Here is a 14,244-nt window from a genome sequence, read left to right as displayed (position 1 = left end):
CACCGCATATACCACCTCTCATTGCTCCAATGAAGTCTTTTAGCATTTGTTCATCTTGTATTGTATCTAATTCAACTTCACTTAGTTTTAGAAAACAGTCGAAGCTGTAACCTGGTAGACTAATATAATGTAGAGGATTGAGTTTATATGTATTTATGTTTAACTTAACAAATAGATTGAAGCAGTGCTGTAATATAAATATATCATTTTCCATGTACTCTAATGTTAATTCTTTACCCGTTTTATTACTATTAGAATTATTAAAGCTATCAACATCTGCTTGAGTTGGTAACTTAGTTGTCAGCGATGATCTAAAGTCTTGTATTGATAGATTACATAATTTATTATTATAGCTATTCTCATCTTTAAAGTATTCATAAGGGTATAATGTTTTACTTTTAACACCATAAATATTTGCCATCTTTTCAAGAGACATTGTCATGAAACTATAACTATCTATAAACTTTAAAACACCAATTCTAAACATTCTGGCTTTACCATTAGTACTAGGTAATATATCAACTCTTCTCTTACTATTATTCTGATTAAATAGCTCATTAAATAATAGATTGAAGTCGTAGCCTTTACCATTATGAAATATTACTGGAATGAAGTTTTGTTGTCTATAGTTTAAGTTGCAAATATTACAAGCTGGGCCTCTATATCTACCAGTTTGGTGGCAGTGATCTCTAACTTTATTAATACAAGGTTTATTACAAATATGACAAATTTTAGTGGTATTATGATATTGTTTATCTTCTTCTGTAAATACCATTGTTTTATTAGATTTAATACTATGAATTGATTCTATCTCTAATAAATCTTTAACAAAATCTTTAATACAGCTAGAGCCAAAATATGAAACATAGTTAGTATCTAAGTTATAGCCGGTAGCTATAGGTACATGCTCAGATATTTTATATGTGTTATCCCCAATCTTTTGATCTGTTCCTTTCATGTAACATTCAATATCGGCAAAGATAACATTCTTTACATCTTGTTGTTTATGTTGATTCTTGAATTTGATTTGTTTTAATTTAGGGCATACAATCTTTGGCTTGATTTGTACACAGCATTCATGAGTTTCATATTTATGTTGAGAACTAAACCAATAGGTGCAATTATCACAAAACCAAAACTTTGCGTGTTTAGCATTAGGTCTTTCTAATAACACCTCTATATTTTTAATTAGAGCACAATGTTCACCCCAAGTTAGTATTCGAACATTCTTACGATCTTTAACAAAATCTATGCATTTCTCTAATAGCTCTACTTTGGCTGAGCCTGGGATTGGTCTGTAAAACCAAATATTAATATTATACTTATTTTGAATTTTTGTTAAATAATTATGTGCATATTCATTATCTTCCCAGTCATCGACTAGGTTATCAATATAATTATTTTCTCTAGTAGCATTTCTGGCCGCAGGATGCAATGCAGCTGTAATACATAATCGTAGACAGTTAAATTTATTGTTCCTAATATTTAAAATCGCATTTGTTTTATCTTTTAGGTCTAATGGTAGTTCTATATAAGATCCTAATGATGGTTTAGTCCTTTCTATACTTATTTGCATGTCTGTTATTCCAATAAATTCATAATCATATCCACGGCCTTCATATATTTCTTTAACTTGATCAAGCCATTGGTTTAGATCTAATCGATGATCTTTAGTCATATATTCATCTGTTCTAAAGTTTATATTAACAGTCTTTTCTTCTTCTGAGTCTCTCTTTTTATATAAACAATTAGCAGTAACTTTATATTTATATGATTTAAATGGTTTGAACTCGTCTAATATGTAATCTACTGGTTCATTAATATCCTTGATTAAACTATTATTAGATTTAGTAATATATAACTGTCTTTGATTAAAGCTAGATTTAATATTATAATTTTCGTCTAAGCTAACGTTTTCTCTCCAATGTTTATTCATATGAGTTTGCAAACCAATCTGATTTTTAAACTTATTGCCGCAAACCCAACATCCGAGATTCTCTGATGGAACTTCAGATTCGGGTTCGGTTTCAGTCTTAGTATCAGTTTTAGTTCCAGTTTCAGTTCCAGGTCTAACATAGAGTAATCCATCGTCAGAATCAGTGAAACTGCTTCGCAGATCAGAAGCAAACACTTTCTCTAATAGTTCCTTATGTTTAGGATCATAAGATTGATGTTTATATAACTCTTTCTTCGTTTCAAATTCTAGATCACAGATATCACAGAAGTTTATACTCGGGACACTAGTTTTAGTTGAGTGGGACATGGTGTATTTTATTGGGGAAAATTTTATAATTTTTCGACAATATAAAAATGAAATGCAATAACTGCAAAAATAAACCTTGGAAAAAATGTTGTGAAAATTGTAAAGAATTAGAATATAGTTGTTATATATGTAATAGTTTAGTTAAAGTAAAAAATTATATTGGGCATTTAGAGGAACATTATAAAAATCCTGATTTATATATAACTTGTAAGATGTGTAATGTTTATAAACATATTTCTTTCTTTAGATTTAGAAATGCAAAATGTAAGTTGTGTATTTACCTTCATAGATATAGATTCGGTCATACTAGAAATCAATTTAGAGAACACATTTATAAATATAATATCTGCGATGCGGTTATTGATTAAGATTTGAACCATGTTCTAGGGTAATGTTGAAAAGCATTTTGAGTCGAATATTCGAATGAAGTGTAAATACTATTTTTATACAGTTTGTAAAATTTAGATATTTAAGAGGGAAAAGCGTGATTGGTAAATTCACTGATAAAGATTAATTCGCTGATAAAGATTTGAATTGGATTTGTACTCTAAATTAAACAGTGTTAAAAAAAAGCACTTTGAGACGAGTATTCGCACGAAGTGTGAATACGAGTCGAAAAGTGCTTGAAAATACCATTTTTTTCTAATATGAAACAAATTGGTCCGATTAGGGCAAAAAAAAACAGGTGGGGTATTTTTAGGGGTGAAATAGGGGGGTGCTGTGCACGGGGCCCCTTTTCCCCACTACTCTTTTGCTGATGCCGCACTTCAGCTGCTGTTATTTGGCGTGATATCATTTACTAACCTCACCTCACTCCCTTCAATTAAACTAAAGCTAGCCTCACTAAACCGTGGCTAGCTACCGATGAAGCCAACCACTGGCCAGTCGTTTGAGAGCAATTCGCCCGACGTTAGTCGGTTATGTTTATCTAATTTAGACCCTCCTAAAATTGGAGCAACGCTGGTCCAGCTCAACACTACAACAATTCAGCTCAAGTCGATTAACCCAAAATCGGGATGGGATTCCTTTTCAATCACTGTGTCTCCTAACATTTCACAGCAAATAGACAACAAGCCTGCTTCGAGACTGCCTTTGGAAATCTCTGGATTGCAGCCTGGTTCTCAATACACGTTTGACGTGTCAGTGGAGATCAGTATCAATTGTGAATTCGGAATCAATCACCCAACTTCGGACATCAAAATCATCTGCACAGGTGCGTATATCGGGATCATGAACACTGAGGCATCCATTTATCATGCATGCATTTTTATATGAAAAATTTATGAACATTCAGTTTGCTACATCTCGGCTAAATTTCAATGCCTGTAAATGTTAGTGCTCACAAAAAAATTGTTTAAAGTTTTACCGAAGTTAAATGCAGTTTGTATTCCTAGGATAGTATGCAAGCGCAGTATTTACCTATGTGTTTAAATTGACGTCTTGTGAACGTACCTTTTAGGAAAATTTGATTGCGTAATATTTCAACATAACCAATATAAAATCCAATGTTACGAATAGCTCGTTTCAGCGCCACTTACGCCATATATCAGCTCTCAAAATCAACTCAGCGCATTCATTGTGAACCAAACTTCAATTACTATAATTGGAAGCAGCCTGAATTCTTCTGACGCCTATGCTGTTGTTGGACTGCTGGAAAATGGAACAAGAATTTCCCAATTTGAACGGATACAGTTAGAATCGACTGATGACAATCTAACTTTGAACAATTTGTCTCCGGGAAGTCGATTTGCGCTAGAAATGGTGTCTGTTATTGGAACAAAAACAAACTGTGGAATAGGAAATTCGACAGATAGTGAAATAGTGTCGTTCAAAATTTGCACAGGTTGATAAGATTCCATACCTGACTTTAAGAGTGATTCAGTTCTGAATAGGAAACTTTTTCAGAAACTATTCAGTACTGATTGTTTTCATATCAGAGAGTGTGTTCATATGACATTTGGCTCTGACATTCTCTGATTTAAACTCGGAATTGTTCTGATTCAGACTCTAATCTCCGTCTGAATTAGGTAAAATTCATACCTATGTTCGTGAGCCGACGTAGGAGTATGCTAACATAATTCACAGTGTTCGGTTTCAACTTTTTGCATCTAAACTTACAACTCTATTCAATCTTTGATATTTAAAATTAAACAGGTTTCAGTGGGAAGTCATGATATTATAGTTCAGAAATATTTCAACTATTTTTTTTCGTGCAACATTGTTATAAATAGCCGCGAAGCGATAGCGGCTATTATTGGGGACATAGTGGTTTTTTTATAATTCAAATTATTTGAATTGTATTGGGGCGCTGTCTTTTTACGACTCGAAGAGGAGTATTGGAGAAGTCTTTTTTATCAATTTTATTGGAGTTATTTTTGAAGCGGGAAATGAAACGCGTGAAAAAATTTGGAGTGATTTTAGTGCTAAACAAAAGTGAAGAGTGGAGCGAAAAGAGAGTGGTTTTTGATCAATCCACTGTTTTTGAGAGAGCGAGAAATTGATGTGTGAAAAAATTTTCACTAAGCGGGCGAAATTTTTTTGTTCACGAGCGGCTTTCTAAAGCAGTTTTTTGCAACTTTTGACGATTATGAGGTTTGATTATGCTATTGTATTAGTTTTAGGCTTGCTTTGATAGGAATTGAGGGTTTCAAGTAGTTATTTTGAGTTTATTGCTAATTCGAAGGTATTTGATCAATTTTGCTGATTTTTAGACGAAATTTAATGATTTATAGATATTCATTTGTGTTAATGCTTTAAGTGGGATATGAATAGAAGCTGGTTGCTTAAAGAATATTCATATGCTTTTTGACTAAGTTTTCTTGGTGTAAATCAATTTTTTCCGAGGAAAATTGACAGAAAGTCATTAAACCAGTGAGAAATATTAAACCATTTTTTTGCAGTTTTTCTTTGTTTAAATCTTAGACAAGTTTCTTAGCCTATTATTACTTGCCCATTGTCTTGCCAGCGTTTCATTGCTTTAATTGCAAAAGAATTTTACCGAGCTTTATGATTCCTTGTACTATTAAAAAAACTCAGTAAGTATTTCTAGATTTTTTTTGTTCAATTTGTTTTTGAATGCCTTTTCTATTCTTCCTTATTTTTCATGGCATTTGGTGAGGTTCAGGGTTCACAATAGTTGTTCTAGTTGTTTTGTCATAAATATGGGCAATTTTCTCTTTCGAGTTGTTTCCGCAATTCTTCCGGTTTTTCGTAAGAACTGTTCTCTCATTTTCATGATTTTTGAAGTTAAATTGGAGTAGTGATTTTGATCAAGCAGCAACACGAAGTGAAGCGAAAAAGAGAGTGGTTTTGCGGCATCAAATTTTTTTGCTCTAATTTTAAAGTAGAGTGAGAAAACCGTGTTTGAAAAAAATCACTTTCTCGCTTGTGGTTTTTGTTCACATGCAGCAATTTCACTTTCATTTTTACAGTTTTTTCGATTTTTTGTATCGGATTTTTTTCTAAATGGTTTTCCCAATCCATTCATAGTTCATTCTGGGCCAAGTTTTTTGTTTCAACCAGATTTCGACCTTGATTTTCTTTCTTTCATTTTTTATCTTTTTCTAAAACTGGTTATCACGATTCTCTTTTAATCCATTCTAGGTCTAGTTTTTTGTTTAGTCAATGAAAATATTTTGAACTGTGCGTCAGGACTTGTCCTGTTATGTTTTTTTACTTCATCTAAATAAATTTTTGTTTTGTCTTGACCTTACTTTTTCAATGACTTCAGCGACTTCTACTGCTTTGCAATTAAAATTTGTCTGTGTGACGTCATTTCTGCTTTTAGGTCCATTGCGTGACTTACTTCACTAAAAAGATGACTTCTGAACTCAATGAGCTTCAAACTTTATGAACATATACATGTTAAAGATCAATAGTGTGCATCTAAGTAGTGCCAAACGTATATGCCCTAGTTTTTGATTATTAGTCTTTTGTTTTTGATTTCGAAAATCAATTTTGAAAAAGCTCTTTTAGGGCTTTTTCCTTATAGACCGTATGTGTATCGTGAAATTGGTTTTATCTGCCATGGTCAATCTGCTTATCTTTTTCTTAAGTTGCTTCATTTCATGGAAGGCTACAAGCTTCTATCGCAGCTATTTTCCGGCAACCTGTCGGCTATGTTTAAGATCTGTTCACACAGGTTCATGATTTTTGAAATCAAATTGGAGTAGTGATTTTGTCTACGCTGAAACAAGAAGTGGAGCAAAAAATTCAGTGGTTTGGAGCTGTGAAATTTTTTTGCTCTAATTTTAAATATAGTGGGATAACGGTGTATGAACAAAAATTCGCTGTCTCGCTGGTGGTTTTTTTTTTGTTCACATGTGGCAATTTCACTTTGATATTTACTGTTTTTTTTCAGTTTTTTCTATCAAGTTTTTTTTCCAAATCGTTTTTCCAATCAATTATAGTTCATTTTAGTCCCCTTTTTTGTTTGAACAAGACTTTTTTCCTTTCTAGTGGTTTTTTGCTCACATGCGTCATTTCGGTCCTGATTGTCTGCTTTTTATTTTTAATTTTTTTGATCTGATTTTTTGGAATTGACTTTTTCAATGACTTCAGTGACTTCTGCTCCTTTGCAGCTAAAATTTGTGTGCGTGACATCCTTTCTGATTTTACGTCAATTGGGTGTCTTAACTCACTAATTCAAATGACTTCTGAAATCAATGAACTTTAAATTTTACGAACATTTATTAGTTAGAGATAAATAGCGTGCATCAAGTAGTGCCAATCTTATATGCACTAATTCTTGAGTATTAGTCTTGAGTTTTTGATTTGGAATATCAGTTTTGAAACAAATCTTTTAGGGCTTTTTTCTTATAGATCATATGTGTCATAAAATTGACAGTCCGAATCTTACCCAAAAAGTCTAGTGGTCTATTAGGGGACTGGTGGTCGATCTATCGTTCGTGTTTCTTTAGTTGTTTCAATTAATGGAAGGCCACAATCTTCTATCGTGGCTATTTTCCGGCAATCTACCGGCTATGATTTTTGAAGTCAAATTGGAGTACTTACAACTCTATTCAATCTTTGATATTTAAATTTAAACAGGTTTTAGTGGGAAGTCATGATATTAAAGTTCAGAAATATTTCAACTATTTTTTTTCGTGCAACATTGTTGAAATATTTGTTTCTTGGTGTAAATTGTTTCTTTCGTGCAACATTGTTTCTTGGTGTAAATATTTCTGAACTTACAACTCTATTCAATCTTTGATATTTAAATTAAAACAGGTTTTAGTGGGAAGTCATGATATTAAAGTTCAGAAATATTTCAACTATTTTTTTTCGTGCAACATTGTTATAAACAGCCGCGAAGCGATAGTGGCTATTATTGGGGACATAGTGTTTTTTTTATAATTCAAATAATTTGAATTGTATTGGTGCGCTGTCTTTTTACGACTCGAAGAGGGGTATTGGAGAAGTCTTTTTTATCAATTTTATTGGAGTGATTTTTGAAGCGGGAAATGAAGCGCGTGAAAAAATTTGGAGTGACTTTAGTGCTAAACAAAAGTGAAGAGTGGAGAGAAAAGAGAGTGGTTTTTGATCAATCCACTGTTTTTGAGAGAGCGAGAAATTGATGTGTGAAAAAATTTTCCCTAAGCGGGCGAAATTTTTTTGTTCACGATCAGCTTTCTAAAGCAGTTTTTTGCAACTTTTGACAGTTATGAGGTTTGATTATGCTATTGTATTAGTTTTAGGCTTGCTTTCATAGGAATTGAGGGTTTCAAGTAGTTAATTTGAGTTTATTGCTAATTCGAAGGTATTTGATCAATTTTGCTGATTTTTAGACGAAATTTAATGATTTATAGATATTCCTTTGTGTTAATGCTTTAAGTGGGATATGAATAGAAGCTGGTTGCTTAAAGAATATTCATATGCTTTTTGATTAAGTTTTCTTGGTGTAAATCAATTTTTTTCCGAGGAAAATTGACAGAAAGTTTGATAAATATTCAACCATTTTTTTGCAGTTTTTCTTTGTTTAAATCTTAGACAAGTTTCTTAGCCTATTATTACTTGCCCATTGTCTTGCCAGCGTTTCATTGCTTTAAGTGCAGAAGAATTTTACCGAGCTTTATGATTCCTTGTACTATTAAAAAAACTCAATATGTATTTCTAGATTTTTTTTGTTCAATTTGTTTTTGAATGCCTTTTCTATTCTTCCTTATTTTTCATGGCATTTGGTGAGGTTCAGGGTTCACAATAGTTGTTCTAGTTGTTTTGTCATAAATATGGGCAATTTTCTCTTTCGAGTTGTTTCCGCAATTCTTCCGGTTTTTCGTAAGAACTGTTCTCTCATTTTCATGATTTTTGAAGTTAAATTGGAGTAGTGATTTTGATCAAGCAGCAACACGAAGTGAAGCGAAAAAGAGAGTGGTTTTGCGGCATCAAATTTTTTTGCTCTAATTTTAAAGTAGAGTGAGAAAACCGTGTTTGAAAAAAATCACTTTCTCGCTTGTGGTTTTTGTTCACATGCAGCAATTTCACTTTCATTTTTACAGTTTTTTCGATTTTTTGTATCGGATTTTTTTCTAAATGGTTTTCCCAATCCATTCATAGTTCATTCTGGGCCAAGTTTTTTGTTTCAACCAGATTTCGACCTTGATTTTCTTTCTTTCATTTTTTATCTTTTTCTAAAACTGGTTATCACGATTCTCTTTTAATCCATTCTAAGTCTAGTTTTTTGTTTAGTCAATGAAAATATTTTGAACTGTGCGTCAGGACTTGTCCTGTTATGTTTTTTTTACTTCATCTAAAAATTTTTTGTTTTGTCTTGACCTTACTTTTTCAATGACTTCAGCGACTTCTACTGCTTTGCAATTAAAATTTGTCTGTGTGACGTCATTTCTGCTTTTAGGTTCATTGCGTGACTTACTTCACTAAAAAGATGACTTCTGAACTCAATGAGCTTCAAACTTTATGAACATATACATGTTAAAAATCTATAGTGTGCATCTAAGTAGTGCCAAACGTATATGCCCAGTTTTTGATTATTAGTCTTTTGTTTTTGATTTCGAAAATCAATTTTGAAAAAGCTCTTTTAGGGCTTTTTCCTTATAGACCGTATGTGTATCATGAAATTGGTTACATCTGCCATGGTCAATCTGCTTATTTTTTTCTTAAATTGCTTCATTTCTTGGAAGGCTACAAGCTTCTATCGCAGCTATTTTCCGGCAACCTGCCGGCTATGTTTAAGATCTGTTCACACAGGTTCATGATTTTTGAAATCAAATTGGAGTAGTGATTTTGTCTACGCTGAAACAAGAAGCGGAGCAAAAAAGCGAGTGGTTTGGAGCTGTGAAATTTTTTTTTTGCTCTAATTTTAAATATAGTGGGATAACGGTGTATGAACAAAAATTCGCTGTCTCGCTGGTGGTTTTTTTTTGTTCACATGCGGCAATTTCACTTTGATATTTACTGTTTTTTTTCAGTTTTTTCTATCAGATTTTTTTCCAAATGGTTTTTTTCAATCAATTATAGCTCATTTTAATCCCCTTTTTTGTTTGAACAAGATTTTTTTTTCTTTCTAGTGGTTTTTTGCTCACATGCGTCATTTCGGCCCTGATTGTCTGCTTTTTATTTTTAATTTTTTTGATCTAATTTTTTGGAATTGACTTTTTCAATGACTTCAGTGACTTCTGCTGCTTTGCAGCTAAAATTTGTGTGCGTGACATCCTTTCTGATTTTACGTCAATTGGGTGACTTAACTCACTAATTCAAATGACTTCTGAAATCAATGAACTTTAAATTTTACGAACATTTATTAGTTAGAGATAAATAGCGTGCATCAAGTAGTGCCAATCTTATATGCACTAATTCTTGAGTATTAGTCTTGAGTTTTTGATTTGGAATATCAGTTTTGAAACAAATCTTTTAGGGCTTTTTTCTTATAGATCATATGTGTCATAAAATTGACAGTCCGAATCTTACCCAAAAAGTCTAGTGGTCTATTAGGGGACTGGTGGTCGATCTATCGTTCGTGTTTCTTTAGTTGTTTCAATTAATGGAAGGCCACAATCTTCTATCGTGGCTATTTTCCGGCAATCTACCGGCTATGATTTTTGAAGTCAAATTGGAGTAGTGATTTTGGCTACGCTGAAACAGAAGGTGGAGCAAAAAAGCGAGTGGTTTTGAGCTGTGAAGTTTTTGCGCTATATTTTTAAAGTAGAGTGAGAGCGGTGTTTGAGCAAAAGTTCGCTTTCTCGCTGGTGGTTTTTTGTTCACATGCGGCAATTTCACTTTAATTTTTACTTCTTTTTCGATTTTTCTGTTCGGATTTTTTATAAATGGTTTTCCCAATCCATTCGTAGTTCATTTTAGGCCTATTTTTAACCAAATGTTCATTTCTCGCTAGTGGTTTTTGCTCACTTGCGGCATTTCGACATTGAGTTTCTGCTTTTATTTTTACTTTATTTTTATGATTAGTTTAGAAATTCTTTTAACAACTAACTCATAGTCCGTTCTAGGTCTAGCTAATTGTTTAGTCCGTGAAAACTCTTTGAATTGTACGTCAGGACTTGTCCTGATTTTTTTTTAATTCGTCGCATCCATTGATTTTTCTTACGACTTGACATCTTGGAATTGACTTTTTCAACGATTTCAGTGACTTCTACTGCTTTGCAGTTAAAACTTGTGTGCGTGACGAAATTTCTGCTTTTAGGTCAATTGCAAGACTTACCTCACTAAATAAAATGACTTCTGAACTCAATGAACTTTTAATTTTATGGATTTTTACTAGTTAAAGATCAATAGTTTGAATCAAGTAGTGCCAAACGTATATGAATCTTGAGTTTTTCATTTCGATTTTTAATTTTGAAAGAGCTCTATTGGGGCTTTTTCCTTATATAGTGCAAATGTCTCATAAAAATGATAGTCCAAATCGAACCCAAAAAGTCTAGTGGTCTATTAAAAGACTGGTGGTCGATCTGTCTATCTTATTTCTTTAGTTGTTTCATTTCATGGAAGGCCACAGGAGTCTTTCGCGGCCACTTTCTGGCAATCTGACGGCTATGTTTCTCTTGTTTTTGACCACATACTTTGTATTCTATTTAGACCCTCCAAACATTCAAGCAGTTTTTATCCCGAGAAACATTACCACCGTTGAAATGTCATCAATTATTCCCAACGCTGGGTGGGACTACTTTTCTATTGAGACATCTCCATCAATCGATCAAACAATAATTAATGAAACAATTTTGATGCTGCCCCTGCAAGTTTCTGGGCTGGTCCCTGGAGCACAGTACTTGTTTAACGTTTCTGTGACGATCAGCTCTTTCTGTGATTTTGGAGCAAATCATCCATCGTCAGTAATTGTGACAACGTGCACGGGTAAGCATTCAGCATGAAAACATTTTTTGCGTGAACTAATGTGGTGACGACTCCTATAATGAATTTAAATAGAACAATTGACTAAAGGTGTTTAAAGGTGACTAATGGTGTTGAGACCCCAACTGTTATAGTTGGATATCATTAAGCTAGTTAGCAAGGCGAGTTATAGTTTGTTTGATGATTGCTTAGTGTCGATTGAGGGGTCTATCCTGCTATCTTTCCTTACCGCATCTTTTTATTCATTTTTGTGTACAATTCAATTATTCAGAAGCATTTATCAACAAAAAGTAAAACATGGTATCCATTTTCAGGGACTAAACGCTGCAAAATTTTATTAGTAATTTACACATAAAATTGATTTTAAGAAGGTTACTCTAAGATTGTCAGTTTTAGTGTGAAGTCGAGGTGTGCTTAAATATACACATGCTTGCATGTGGCCAAATCTTTTGAACATGTTTATACATGTTAGAAAGTCAACGAATATTCAAAACTAATTTCTTAATCTTTTTTTTATTCCTTAAGATTTTCTTTTTGCATGATGCATGATCTGCAGACATGCAACAGTCTTCAAATATTCTTAGCACTTCTTCTGAGCTATTTTTTTCTGACAAGAGTTGTCCGAAGGAAGTAGTTTATATTTGTTCCGACCCCTCTTGAGGGGGGAGGAACTATATACTCAAATGGGTTTTTTTTTGTTCAGTCAATTTTCGCCGATCGATATATTCATCGTAGAGAGTTGAGACTGGTATCATTAGAAAGCTCGTCCAGCGTAGAATATGGATTTAAAAAGATCTTTTTAATTTTCGTTTTCTACAGGGAGTTATCGAGTTTTAAACTTCTAAGGAAAGTAGAGTGAATTCACGTTGTTTTTATTCACATTTTCCAAAATTTTTGCCTAAATTTTCGTCAATTTTGCTAAAATTTGTAAAAATTTTAAGAATAGTGTCGTTGATTTTATTTTAAAGACAAACAAGCATTGTAGATTATTTTGATTTAATTTTTTGGTCAAAAATTCTGGCTAAATATTTCAAAATTCAGCTTTTTTCATCAAAAACAGCACAAAATAAGCTACATTAGCCCACTTTGATAAAATCTGCCGGCAATACAGCCTCAAACAACACTAATAAAATCTTTGTAGATTCAGTAGGGGGCTATTTTTTTTTCAACTTCCACTGAGAGTGCTCTGTAATTAAAACTTTGCCGTTTTTTGCCAACTTTACTCGTTGATTATTAAAAATGCAGAATTTATTTTTGAGTTTTCAACTAACAAATTATCTATATCTACAACCTTCGAAAACTCAATTGCCCCTAATGGACAATAAGCATTAGCAGGGCTATTTTTGGGCCAATCTTGGACTGTAACAATCCAAAAAAAAATCGGATTGTAATCAGTCAGTCTTTTTTTGAAAAAAAAATTCTTTTTTTATTAATAGAGAACAGAACATATCAAATCAGAGCTCAGGAGTGATAGGTCCAATTGGATTCCTAATTAGCTCCAAGCTAATGCGTTTAGTTTTTCACCTGAAAGCTCATGGTTGTTCCGACTTTCAAATTTAATTGATTTTTAAATAAATATTGGCTTAACGAACTTTTCCTCTCTTTTTTTTTAATTTGGTCAACTTGTGGCTTAGTGTCTGCAAAGAAAAAAGCTGCATCAATCTACTGATTTAAAATTTAGTCTCGAATGCGGTTTTAAGCCAGATGTTATTGTTTTCTGGTTTTGATACTACTAGATTTCAGATTTTTTTTTGTTCTTAGATATTTGACAGTTTTTCTGGTTTTCTCGTTTTGTCAGATTATCACATTATTGACAGTTCTCATATCGCTTTATTTGCGTTGAAAGTAAGACACAACCGAACATATTAAATTCCTGAAAGTTATAGATTATCTTTTGACGGCCTCGACACTTTTTTCTTGATTTTTTCAAATTTTGTCATTAGCTGTCATTTTTAGTTTGTCGTTTCGGTCTTATGAAGTTTCCTGTATAGTGATAGGTTTCATTGGCTTTTCATGGAAAAATAGATGACCCAATATTCTGATATTAGTAGGTAGCTAAAGGCTTTCATGACTTTGAAAAAAATCGTTTTCCAAAACTAAAAAAAAAAATTTAACATCGCAATTTTGTTCTTTTTGTTTTTCTTTTTGTTATCAAATCTCGTTAATTGAAGGTGAAATATGACAAAATGGGTATCAAGGGAAGGTGTCAAAAGAGATTGCTGACCCAAAATCTATTTTTAAAGAATTCGTTATGACCTTTCTGACTTCGACACTGGTTTTTCACACAAAAAAATAAATTAATTTCATTTTTGTCATATTTGACGTTCTTTTTGTAGACGCAAGACATATTCTGGATAATTGCAGGTCTCAAGGGCTTCCTTTGGGTTAACAAAGGGCGTTATTTTAATATTTCATTTTGTAATTAATGTCTTTCATGACTTTGGATGTAATTTTGCTTCGAAAAAAGAATAAAAATTATTAAACTTTTGCCCTTTTCACTTTTTTGTCTACTTGTTACTTAGTCTCACTAATGAAGTGCCACATACTGCATTACTGGTGTACATTACAGGAGAAAGCGCAATCGAATATATTTTGAGGGCCAAAAAATGGCTGGACGGTTTTGACAGCGTTTTCTGGCAAGTTTCAATTGAATATTTGTT

General features: G+C 32.6%; 1 protein-coding gene across 1 annotated transcript in view; it reads left to right on the top strand.

Annotated features, from left to right (window-relative positions):
* The window catches only part of LOC142337988 (uncharacterized), a 146,319-nt gene that overhangs the window by 23,223 nt on the left and 108,852 nt on the right, over positions 1-14,244 (top strand). The window contains exons 5-7 of the mRNA XM_075387622.1: positions 3,201-3,476; positions 3,792-4,106; positions 11,312-11,587. Of these exons, the coding sequence (XP_075243737.1) occupies positions 3,201-3,476; positions 3,792-4,106; positions 11,312-11,587 (867 nt within the window). The remainder of the gene's footprint in view (positions 1-3,200; positions 3,477-3,791; positions 4,107-11,311; positions 11,588-14,244) is intronic.

This window comes from Convolutriloba macropyga, chromosome 4, assembly GCF_964194025.1.
Source record: "Convolutriloba macropyga chromosome 4, txConMacr16.3, whole genome shotgun sequence".
Lineage (NCBI taxonomy): Eukaryota > Metazoa > Xenacoelomorpha > Acoela > Convolutidae > Convolutriloba > Convolutriloba macropyga.
The sequence above is the reverse complement of the archived record's forward strand: the minus strand, read 5'-3'. Positions and strand labels throughout refer to the sequence as shown.